Source organism: Lagopus muta, chromosome Z, assembly GCF_023343835.1.
Source record: "Lagopus muta isolate bLagMut1 chromosome Z, bLagMut1 primary, whole genome shotgun sequence".
Lineage (NCBI taxonomy): Eukaryota > Metazoa > Chordata > Aves > Galliformes > Phasianidae > Lagopus > Lagopus muta.
This window is the reverse complement of record NC_064472.1, coordinates 68,397,052-68,410,344: the sequence shown is the minus strand read 5'-3', so window position 1 is coordinate 68,410,344 and position 13,293 is coordinate 68,397,052. Positions and strand designations below refer to the sequence as shown.

Genomic DNA, 13,293 nt, shown 5'->3' with positions numbered 1-13,293 from the left:
TTATTTCCAGAATTTTGAAAGACCTTGTACTGGTTTAGCCTGGAGAAGACTCAGAAGGGATTTAATGCTTAAAAATATCTGAAAGGTGGGTATCAAGAGGATGGGGCATAGGAACAGGACAAGAGGCAATGGGCACAAACTGGAACACAGAAAGTGGCATATGAACATAAGAAAAAGCTTTTCTACTTTGAGTTACTGAATATCTTCTTTGCTTCAGTCTTAGTACTTGGAATTCCAGACTTGAAGCTAAGAGAGTGAGCCTGCAATAAGGAAAAGTTCCCCTTGGTCGAGGAGGAACTGGTCTGAGATTATCTAGGTAAATTTCACACACAATTCAATGGGCTCTGACGGGATGCATTCATGAGTACTGAGGGAGCTGTCAGATGTAACTGCCAAGTCTCTCCCAAACCTCTTTGAAAGGTCATGGAGAACAACAAGAACAGCAGAGATGCCTGAAGATTGGAGAAAAGCCAATGTCACTCGAGTCTTCACAAAGAACAAGAAGGATGACCTGCAAAACTACAGGCCAGTCAGTCCATCCCTGTGAAGGTGAGAAAGCAGATTATTCTGGATGTGATTTCTAAGCAACTGGAAGAGAAGAAGTTTATCAAGAGTAGTCAACAAAGAAATCATACTTGACCAACCTAGTAGCCTTCTATGTGGCCGGCTGAGTAAATGAGAGGAGGAAGTTGTATACCTTGACTACAGCAAGGCTTTTGACAGAGTCTACTTGAAGGCCTTTTTCCCCAGGCATCAGTACTGGGTTTGATCTTGCTCAACATCTTCATCAGTGACCTGGATGAAAACATAGAGCGCATCCCCAGAAATTTCACTGATGATACAAAGCTGGGAGCAGAGGCTGACACACCAGAAGCTTGAGCTGCCAACCAACAAGACTGGACAGGCTCAAAATTTGAGCAAGGAGGAATCTCAGGAGAAACCACAAAGGCAAATGCAGACCTTGAAAGGGGTAACTGTACACATCAGTACATGAGGAATGACCTGCTGGAAAGGAGCTCTGCAGACAAGGATCTGGTTGTACTGGTGGGCAACAGGCTGACCATGAGCTGCATTAAAAGAGAAAGGCCAGGAGGTTGAGGGAGGTCATCCACCCCCTCCTCTCTGCCCCATGAGACTGCACCTGGAGTACTGCATCTATTTCTGGAATCCCTAGTTCACAAAACTCAGCCAACTGCTGGAGAGCATCGAGTTAAGGGCTACAAAGATGATCAGGGGCCTGGTACATCTCTCTTATGATGAATGACTGAGACCTCAGAATGTTCAGCCTGCAAAAATTCTCTTCTTCAGAGACTGAGGTCTTATTAATGCTTATAAATATCTAATGGGTAGGAATCCAGTAGACTGGGATAGACTCCTTTCAATGGTGTCCAGAAGCAGAACAAGGGGAATAAACCTAGACTGGAATGTAAGAATTCTTTAAGAACATGAGGTTAAAACTTCTTTATTTTGAGGGTGACAGAACTCTGGAACAGGCTGCCCAGAGAGGTTGTGGCATCGCCTTCTCTGGAGGTATTCAAAACTCACCTGGACTTTCCTACTGTAACCTACTGTACCTAGTTACCTAGTGTACTGTTACCTAGTGTAACCTACTGTAGGGTACCTGCTTTGGCAGGAGGGTTGGATTGGATAATCTCCAGAGGTCCCTTACAACCTCTACAATTCTGTAATTCTGGAAAAGTTTTATACAAGTGAACATCAAATTAAAACACTGTCCAAAGAAATAATGTAGTAATTTTTTTTGCTTGGCATTGAAGATGTTGAACAATTGAATAAATACAAACAGGTATTGCAAAATACTTGTACTGCACTTTGCAAGTCAGAGTAATTTATACAACTGCTGCTGAATTATAGAGTGTGGTTCAAAAACCAAATCTAGTTCTCAAATACAAACCTAGTGCAGAATGCACCCCATTGATTGAAACAAGTTCTGAATTTATCTTGTGAATTTAAAAAAAAATCCAAATTCAAAACACACGGTTAGTAGGCTAACTGGAGACTGCAGCACAAGCTGCAGCTGTAATTCTCTGCTACTTTTTCCATCATTCTTTTATTTAATTAAATAGTCCTTCCACTTAAAGAAAGTGACTCCATACAATCTCTTTTTGTGCTCCATAAATGCATTGTAAGCTGCAAAATCAAAACAGCATTCTGATAAGATTTTATACGTCATTATGATTAGATTTCCTCTCCATAGACTCTGTCTAACAGGTTTGAAAATCTCGACCCAGTTTATCATGATACATGCAGAATGTTTCGTAAGAAAGCACTCTTTGGGTAAAGAGTACCTAGCAAACAAAACATAGGTACATAAGGAAACAGAACATAGATATATGCAGTATATCTGTTATTGTGACATTTGTTGTATGCACAGTAGCAATAATCATATGTTTTGGCTCCACTTACTGATTGAGATGAATATTGGTAGTAAATTTACTGAATATCTCCAGTTCTGACATGAAAAATAAATCTTCTAGCTATGTGATTTGGGGATTTCACAGAACACTATTTTCAGACACTGGGCTCTGTGAAATATTCGTGACCAGTAAATATTGGAATGGTTCTCTTCTTAGTACATCAGGTTCTGACAGTGTTTAAGACCAGTGAAGGCTTGCATACGATATTTTGTTTTGATTGAAATGCATATGCATTTGAAAGTTTAGCCTAAATAAAACCTAATAAGTGAGAGCTCATAAGGAATAAATTACCATTTGGTAATTTTCAGGCAAACTTTTATGAAACAACATTACTGATGTTCACACAGCTTAATCTGTAGCACGATGAGGGAAATAGCTTCTCTTCTGATTTTTCAGTCATTAACTTAGGTGTACACCATTTGCTTAAACATTTACACGTGGAAAATTTTTGTGCAAATTCCCAGTTGAGGGATGTAAAAACAAGGTATTTGCATAAGCAAATAGCCAGCTAGTTTTTTCACTAAGTCACGTGCATGAATAAATATCTGATTTGTGCATGCACAATGGCTATATGCAGACATGCTTGCAAATGTATCAGTGCAATTGTTCACCTCTGACTTTGAAAATTTTGTTAAACTGGCAAAAACTTTATTCATGCTTTTTACTTAATTTGAATAGTTTTTAGTGGTGTTATCTACATATGCAAGAAGATCTTCGTAACTTCCAGAACCAAACCCTCCAGAAATGGAATTACTTACACTCCAGTTTTGCTACTGAGGAGGACCGTAGTGGTGGTCTTATGTTGGTTCCAACAGACTCCAGAAGCGAAGTGCTGCTGGCCAAAGATGAGACCATCAACAAAGCCCGTGATACCTCTGTGAAAACCAATTTTAAGAAAGGCTGCACAGTAGCTGTAAGAAAGAGGAGTTAGGAAAAATGTGAGAGAAGCAGCTTCACAAGCCTCAACATCAGCACAGAAGGAGGGTAAGAGGTGAACAGATCTGCATGCATGGCCACTGAGGAGTCCTTGGTGCAGCAGTGGATACGGTTTGGAAGAGGTACAGCCATGGGTACTCCTGCAGGAGCAGCCTCAAGCTGGAGCTGCATCCTGTGGAACTGGGAATGAAGAAATGAGGTTGAGTCTATAAAGATGTTGGACAGGGAGGACTTTTAGATTTCTTCCTCACTATCCTTATTTCTAATTGGCAATAAATTAATCTTCTCAGAGTTAGGTCTGTTTTGCCCATGACCGTAACTGATCTCTCTGTCCTTATCTCAGCTTATTCATCTTATTTACTCCCCCCATCCTGCTGAGAAGGAGTGAGGGAGCAGCAGGGTGGGCATCTGGCAGCCCGTCAAGGTTCCTCGCAACACTGTACTCTGAATGTTACTACTACTGTGTCCCATCTTTAAATCCAGGAGAAATTAATTCCTGCCATTATCTGACAGAACAGCACATAGCACTTGTAGGAATCTTCAAAGGTGTTTATCCCTGCTCCTACGAAACAGCAGAGGAACCAACAGAGTCTGAAAGAAGAAAAAAAATCCCAAAATGCAAAGAAAAAATCCAATGCACTCTTTTGCTTTGCAAGGAGGAGGCTATGATAGGGAAATAATAGTAGTATCAGTGCTCTAATTTCACAGAATCAGGTATGATGAATCATTACATTGTCTTCTGACTGGAAATGTGGTTAGTACTGTGATAGAGTTGGAACACAAGGAGATGACAGTGAAAGACCAAAGTTCACATCACAGTTCCTCTAAAAAAGAGGCTAAATATTTTCTCACAAAGTCTGTTGCCAGAATTATTTCTAACATGCATTCAGTTGAATGCAATTTTCTGTATACTGTAATTATGCACCCATATGGCCATATACACAGTTATGCAATAATGTGAAGTTATTTCTACAGCAATAGAATAGAGCATTGTCAGAATACTTTGTTCTTTCATTTATAGAACACATCTCTTTGAAGACAGGAAGCTAAAATAGTTTATCCTACTGTTCATGATGAAAGGCTTTTTGACATGAGAACAAGCACCATCTTACAGCAGCCTGCTCCTAAGCAGTTCTGATTTCACTGCAGTTACACAGAGAAAAGTAGATGTGAAGGATACTGACAGTATCTGGTTTCAGCTTGAAGCATCTGTAAAATATCTCATTTGAAGAAACAAAATGTAAACAGTTCAATACAATGCTATTTCTTCAACATATGTGTTATGCAATGTATGGTAGATTTGATCTCCACATTCACAATTAAGAAGGGTGCTTAATGTTTGTTAGTCATATGACAAAAACAGATAAAGAGGTGCTGCAGGAAGAAAACTACCTCAGTTTATCAAAAACTTAAAATGTCAAAATTTAGTTTCACATCTCATACTAACATTCTCCAGAATCGTGTAACTTATTGATTACCTACAACAAATCCCTTTTCTTGTGTAAAGCAAGCTCTCACAGGAAAGACAATAATGATTCTGAGCTACTCATGAACCAGGACAATACAATATGCCATCTGGTTAATAACAGATATAACTCAAATGCCCAAAACTGCATACTGCAGCACCATTAAGTTGTGGAGAGTTAATACCTGAAGCTTCACTTACTACTTTTGCATGCTTTGCATTTACAGGGAATCTCAGTGAAAGTGCATTACTTGTATGGATTTCAGATCAGGTCTGTACGTTCAACACTATGCTCACAGAGGCTGTACATTGCAAAGACGATTTCAGATCAACTTTTTGACTGCTCCCCTTAATGGCCTTCATACACATTTGCACATTTTCAGTGAGGGCTGTACTCAGTTCCTATGAAGAGTTCCTCTTCACTTCAGACCAGGATTTGTCCAGTATCTTAAAAAGCACTTCTAATCAACTTGAATCACTACAGTAACAAAAGCAATGGAACAAGGATTGCCAGTGACAACAACTACAGAGCTCAAGTACAGTTCTTAGAAAGGCTAGAATGAGTACTACACCTGTGCTTTTTTTCTGAAACTGTAGGTTTTGATCAAAGTATTTACACTGCAGTAGAATTTCTATTAATGCTATTTATGCTTACCCTAGTGGAGAAAGTTATTTTCAGTTGTGAACACTCCAGAATACAGAACTTGCTGCAAGATACATGCTATTCCAGTTATCAAGCTACAGTGGTTGAAAAGGATACACAAAAGGACATTTCAACATATAGCTACATATGAAAAGTTAGCCCTTCTTCCTTCTTCCACTTTTTGTCTTTTTGGGGGGGAAGGAAGAAAGAACTGATTATTTAACTGACTTGGACAGCTCATTTAAGGCTGCTAAAGTATATGACTTTAAATGCTTCTGTAGAGACTTCCTAAAATACATATTATTTATTTGACAGAAAATGAGATATTAATCTTGTTTAGGAGCTTTATATGAAGTTGAAGTTTATCTGAGTGTACACTGTTAAATAAATTTTCTTTTCCAATCTGTAAAGATCTATCCCTAGCTAGAGAAGCCCCACCAAATTGCATCACGCTAACAATAGTCTCTCAGTTATTCATTCTTGTCTCATCACAGAATGAAGCTCTTGTGTTCTGAGAAGCGTGCAAGTATGTGTTGCTTTTACAATGTCACAACAGGTCAGACAGTAAGAGGAGAAAAGCAAACTCTCATAAAACTTAAACTGTAAAACCATGAAATTGTAAAGACAGAAAGTTCAAAGTGCCATTTGATCTTGATAAAATCCCCAGACAATCAGATTACCACCTGAATCTCTTTTATGTACATAAATGTCCTTGAAAAGGAGAGGGCACTTTTTAAAAGTGCCTACAGTGGGATTGAAATCTCATCGAAACAAGAGAACCTGAGAAAAAGAAGAAACAGGAAGAGACCTTTATATAGATTTATATTTATTTGCACAAAATGCGTAATATCAAAATACTGGGCACTACAGGGAATTAGGCAAATAGCAGGCACTTCTTACATGGATGCCTGTGCTCTTCTAACACCATTGTTGTGTATCTTTCTGTGAAGTGCTGAACACTCAGAGAATTTACAGATTGTCAAGAACACTTGAAACAAATTTAAGGGATGCTCAGATTCAATTCATAGATTGTAATCCAATCAACTCTGGCTACATTCTTTCAGTTACACATTTTTTTAGTAAAGTCACAGGCACACTTCAATGAAGAAGCTACTGTGTTATAGAGCTTTAGTTCCTCTCATCAGTAACAAGATCGTAGATATGCTTAGGATCTCCCTAAACCTTTCTTCAGATCTGCTATTAACTTTTTGTAAGATCCTCTATAATCAAAGCATTTTGGTAACTCATTTATTTTTATTAGTGAGCATGGTGATGATATCTGCATTTGGCTTCCTTTCTTGGTCAGCTGAACTTGCTGTAGAGTTGAAATCTAATGATTGATACAGGTATAAAGTGAGGCATGGAAGGATAAAAAGAAGATATAAAAGCCATGTAAGAGAAATAAAGTTTGGAAGAAGCTACTTTGCTTTTAATTGAAACATAAATTTGAGGAACAGGATTATGAGACTTCATTTCAAAAAAATGCGTATGGGAATGAGTTTTAAGAGTCACAGGCACTGGATGTTGACCCACTCTGGGTTGATATGGAACACTGCGCAAGGATGTGTTTAAGTAAGAGTGGTATAGTTCCAAGGGGATTATAATCTTAAGTTAAAGAAAAGTTTTATATATATTTATATTTATACTTATATAAAGAGCATTTTATATTGTTCTGGATAAGGTGAACACTTATTTACCTCCGTGCATATTAATAGATGATGCTGATGAAGCTCTCTAATATTTACATTTTCCTGTCCTTCAGTTTGGTGGGTTCTCTGGCAGAGCAGGACTACGCTGTCTTTCCAGCTTTCCGGCTGGGTCAGAGCAGCACTATCATCTGCCCAGATGACACTTAAATTGGTCCATAGAACACTACAGCCAGGTACAATTCGTGGGGGGAGGCAGTTTGCATGTGTGAGGTTCAGAGGTGCTTCCTGACCTTCTGGTCCACATTCAACAGTGGAGAGATGTGGACAAATTTCTTGAGTTGCCCATGCTTTGTTTCCTCCAACTGTGGAGTCCTTCCTTACACTTTCCCTTTAAAACTTAATGGAAATTTATTAAAGGGATGCCACAATACATTTGCACACATTATAAGTTACCAAAAGTATCAAATTCTTTTGAAGAACTCAAATGTGGAAGAGCAGGAAAGAGGAAGAACAAAGCCAATCTTGTCTTCCGTGTTCCAGAGAGCCAGTAAGATCAACAGAGCTTTTGCACAGTGTTTTCACAGAAACATGTACATGACACTGAAACAGGCTACCCAAAGATGTGGTGCAGATCCTGTCCCAGGAGACTTTCAAGGTCAGGCTGGAGGTGGCTCTGAGACACCTGATATCACTATAGATGTCCCTGTTCTTTGCAGGGATGTTGGAACAGATGGGTCATCTTCCAATTCTAAAGATTCTATGGTTCTCAGTAAAGGCCCTTGCCCAGATTTAATCAGATTTTCCCTATCAAAGTCCAAAAACAATCTGTAAACAATCTAGTAAAATCAATCAGTTTGCCTTAAAAGGACAGGAAAAATGACATACAGAAGTATGTTTCATTGCAAAAAACACCATCAGCCTTATCTAACTTCAGATATCTAAAGATGGGTCTTACAGTGGCTTTATTTCATGAGACTTACTATTGTAATAATAAAAAATTAAACTGCAATAGATTTTATTTTCATATTATTAGTCTTTTGATTCCTGAGGTTCAATCCTTTACATACCTTCTTTTACCATGGTAGATTACAGAACATTTTAGATATAAACAAATTTTACATTTGTACATATTTATATGGTTCTGGAACCTTGTCTTCCAAGAAGACACCATTCTTCAAACGAAGTCAAGAAATTACATGTTATGTAACAGAAACATTAAAGTACATAAACTTCAAAAGAAGAAAGAATTGGTGGGAGGAATAAGTCATAGAGAAACAAAGTTTTTGTAGTAAAAATGGTCTGCAATCTAAGTTCAATATATATTCAGGTGAGACTCAGAAAATCATAAGGGATCATAAACTTGATCATCTCATCCCTATGCTCCCAGATATGTTGACTTCTTACTGCTTATACACTAGTGTGAACAGCTTCAGAGTGATTTGGAGTTATCAAGCAGCTGCCCCCCACTAATAATGCTGAAGGAAGAACATCATACTATTATCTACTTAAAGCCTCCAGATCTAAAATATATATATTTATCTTCAAGTCCTTCCCAAAAGCACAGTGTCTTTAGCTATTTTGCACATCACTGTTACCTGTCCTGTGCATATTATACGCAAAGCTTTCACAATATGAACAAACTTGTTACCTTTAGAAAAGATTTTCATTTTGATTTAATATCCAGTGAAATATTAAGAGTCCGCCACATTAGTATTGTATCTAAATTTCTATTGTTCAGGAACTTCAGAAGGTATACACCATATTTTGAAAGCAGAGCATTTCTGACCTAGGCTTGGTGCTATCATTTTGGTAACTATACAATCAGAGCCTAAAAACAACATATAAACTTCTGGACAGAAATTTCTGGCTGCCACTCAGATACTAGAGGGTACTGCTATTGACTAAAAATTAAACTATTATAAAAAATAAATTCCCTGTAAGAAATCCCCACAAATCAGTAAGCATGTAAAAAATGATTCTCTTTCAGGAGTTAATGTAAGCCTCTGACTACAGTTTCTCATGCACTGAGAACAATCTCTCATAAAAATATCAGAGGTACGCATCAGGTAGCTGTGGTTGTCCCAGTTCTCCCTCCTGCCCCTAAGAAAAGCACTGCATCTTCATAGGATAACAAGTGCATAGTGATATCATGAGGAGGTTGTTGAGGGAAAACAGGAAGATAGCATTTTAGTGGATGGTGTGTTAGAGACAGCAAAGATCTTCTAGAGGGACAACAGAATAAAAATGCATGAAAGGCAAGATAAGGCCATCATGTTTCTTTTGCCTCATGTTACACATATTGCATGCCCTCAAAGCTTGTTAAATATTATTGACAGTTTTATCACTGTTGACTTTTTCTTCAAACCAACACTTAAATTAAAAACTGTCAACAAATGTATCTATTTTTAAATGGATAAAAGTCAGGGGCTTGAGGAGACAAAGATGACCTCAGCACAAAAGATCCCAATTCAAAAGTGACTCACACCTATATACATGATTAACATAAGAATAAAGCTACCATGAGAAATATACGTGTATGAGAAGCATATTTTATCAGACTGTAGGTTTCCACAGGAAATTAACTTGAGGCTAGAAACAAAACCACTATATGTCATTTTAAACAAATACTTTTTTCTATCACTTAACATCAGCATTAAATTTTCCTAATTCTGTGCCTTTAAGTTGAGCTGCAGCATGGTGTTTTCAGAACAGCTGAATTATTTTAGTCATTGGCCCACTCCTTTTTCCTTTCTATTCTGAGTCTGCATCACCACGTTGGTAAAAATATTTAAAACAAACCTATTCCTGAAATAACTTGTTTCTAATTCAGAGGACAGTTCAGATGCAGTGCAACATCAACAAAAAAATTCACTTTTTCTACTGCTAACAGTAATTCTGTTTCAAATATTTTTCATGTACAGACAAAATTTTAGTTTATCTGTGGTACAGATGCAGATAGTAACTTACCCGTATCTGAATGTTCTTCAAAACCAGAAGCATGGGAAATGAAATTTAAAGATAACTTCTCTGATCTTACTTCAATCTGGCTTTTATCAATGAAGACGTGACTGGAAGTCGCATAGTCACATGATACACTGCTGTCTGAACATTGCTCTACTGCTTTCTCACCCAAGTGACATATTTGTGGTTTTCACACCGACGTAAGCTTGGAATTTGTGCACCCATATTGATTCCTGCCTTAAACACAGCCAAGGTAGTTTTGCATATAGTCTTGGGAAATTATTCTATACCAGCCCCAAAAGGAAAACACGAACAGTCTTCCTTAATCAGTCACAAGCATGAAGACTACATACCAGCAAAAGGAGTCTCCACTAATTGAGTTCTTTGTCAAAATGCCATATTGCTGCATAGTTTGCTGCAACAGTCGAACTGTTTTGCTTAAAAAGAAAAAAGCTACAGCAACATTCAGAGAAAAATAAAAACAAAACAAAACCAAAACCAATTCACCTTCTCTTCCACATTTACTGAAACACCAAAGTCAAACAGGAAGGGTGAATTTTGGTAATGTTTGAATGTATCCATAACAAATTGCTTTATGTTAAACTAATCAGTTTCTGTAGATTGCTCTAAGGAATGAGATAAATTATTTAGAGTCCAAAACAGAAGTCTTATCCAGAAATGAAAATGAATTATCAGGATCTAATAATAAAGGAAAACACAAAGCTAAAACAACCTTGAAATAAACATGCCCTCAGGCTCACACTTCATACAGGTAGCAAAATTTTAATACAAAAATGTGCACAGTAGACCTTAAATTCTTGTGCTTGCCTAATTCTTCACATTTCATCCATTCTTTTCATACTGGTGCAACTCCAGTTGGTTTAGCAGAGATTCTTCTTATTAACAGGTATTAAGGGAAATTAATCAGTCTTCTTTTGCCAAAAACATATTTTGTGTAAAGAAAACAATGTGCTGCATGAAGTAAATAGCTATTTTGAACTGAAGTTTGAGGTTCTTTGCATCTGTGCTTGTGGAATGCAGATATTTTTTGGCTGTAAGATAGGACTGTACAAATGCTCTTTAAAAGTAAGTTATAAGGTGGAATAGGCATCTGCTTTAACACAAGTAAAGCCAATGTTCTTTGTGTTTCTGTTTGAGAAACATGACTAAAATTTTATTTTAACCTGATCTTTAACATACTGCACTTAGAGAGTAGCAAATTTATGTTTCAAGACACAGCTACTACTTTGAGACGGCAATTAAGAGGCCATCCTGTTTGAAAGAACTTGATAAATGATTCTATAAACAGCTGTAATTGAAATAAGCCTGTAAACAGACAATACATAAACAGATTTAAATAGCCTTACCTGTTTACTGCTTTTAAAAGTCCAATCTTTACTTTCTACCATGCAAAGTTTTTAGTAACTGGGTGATCAAAATAGAGTACTTGATCATGATAATCCCAACCTGTCATGACAACAGCATCTCTCATGACACCACATTCAAAATGCTTGAAACGAACCTGTAAGACACAGATATTTTTTCATTTTAATTGAAAAAAGCCAACTGTGTCCATGTGAACTTAATCAGTTAATACATTATAAATGAGCATGTACAAAGCCACAATTACCCAGTATATGTCAAAACCACATACTGCAAACTCATATTCCAGATAAACAGTTTTTGCTAAGTATAGGCAACTGTGTTGTCCTTATTGACTCATTAAAACAGTCAGGATTAACAGATAGTTTTTATCTTAAAACAAAATAAACCAAAACTACTGCTTAGATAGACCTGCAAGTCCCCTCTCATATGAACTGGTCATTCCCAGATGTGAGAGCTCTCCATCCAGTATAAGAAATCGAGCAGAGGAGGCAGGACACTGGCATAGCAGGAAAAGGACCTGCTGGCCAAACTGAAAGAAAAGAAGGAAATGCATGGGAAGTAGAAGCAGAGACGCGTTGCCTGGAAAGAATACAGGGATGCTGTCCAGACGTGCAAGGATGGTATCAGGAAAGCCAAAGTGCAGATTGAACTGAACATGTTGAGGGATGTGAAAAGTAACAAGAAGAGGTTCTACAGGTAGACCATTCAGAACAGATAGGCCAAGGAGAGTGAATGTGCTCCAATAAATGAGGAGAGCCTGGCAACTTCAGACACAGAGAAGGCTAAGGCATTCAACAAGTTCTTTACCTCAGTCTTCACTGGCAGTCAGGCTTCCCACATCTTTCCAAATCTGTGAGCCTCTAGATGTGAGGAAAATCCCTCCCAGATGAATATAGGCACAGTGAAAAAAGTTTGTGGAGCAAACTTTGGAAGTCAACTGAATGTTCTGTTTTGAAAAAGCTTCTTCATCCAATTCAGTGCATGTTGATCAGCCACTGATTGATGCAGAGGCCTCCACAATCAGAAGAACTGATTTTTAATGTGATAGAGGGAGAAACACACTAATATTCTTCAGAACAAATCTGTTATCAAACTACAATACAAAATACAATGGGGAAAGGTATTTTTTATTTAACAATCATTCCACAGTCACATCTCTGAGCAAGAAAACTTTTCCTAGAAATCTAGTGTCACAGATTCACAAAGGAGCTAACTAAAAAAGTACAGCTTTCATAAGTACTTTCCAGAATGACAGCAGATTTAAAACAATTTAATACAACAATTGTTCAATTGTATTAAAATTATCAGAGTGTCTAAGATTGTGTATGGCCCAAGTTAGACACCCAACATATTCCTCCAAGTTTTAATTTTACAGTGTGATGAGAGCAATTGGATAAGAATTGAAAATGTTTCTTGCAGATTTAGATACATAAGAATTTGTATGACTGAAATGAAACACTTTGATCTTTAATGCTACTGAGAAAAATGGAAAGTAATAGGATCAAAAGATAAACTGTCTGAACAGAGGTCAAGATTTCCATACACTAGAAATTGTTTAATAACATAGGCAGAAGACATTCCTGACACAGTATAATAGAAATTGTGCTTAAACTGAGGATGTTTGGGTTATTAAGAAGAAAAGTCTTGCCTAAACTTGGAGCAGACAAAGAAGAAAGGAAGAGTACCTAATCAATGAAGCATACTTGTCACTAAAGAAAAATGCTGGAGGAACAGGCAAATGTCCTGGAAATGCACTGACCCAAGAGCACATTGCTTGCAATGATGAAAGATCACCTGTTAGCTCAGGATACCATATAT

General features: G+C 37.4%; 1 protein-coding gene across 5 annotated transcripts in view; it reads right to left on the bottom strand.

The window, feature by feature from the left end:
- Nucleotides 1-13,293, bottom strand: part of LINGO2 (leucine rich repeat and Ig domain containing 2) — a 472,070-nt gene that overhangs the window by 139,386 nt on the left and 319,391 nt on the right. For 3 of the 5 annotated variants that reach the window (XM_048931033.1, XM_048931034.1, XM_048931035.1), the window contains one exon: nucleotides 11,457-11,611. The exons of the other annotated variants lie outside the window; for them this stretch is intronic. In XM_048931033.1, coding sequence (XP_048786990.1) covers nucleotides 11,457-11,498 — 42 coding nt within the window. In that variant the 5' untranslated portion in view covers nucleotides 11,499-11,611. The remainder of the gene's footprint in view (nucleotides 1-11,456; nucleotides 11,612-13,293) is intronic. 5 annotated transcript variants of the gene reach the window in all.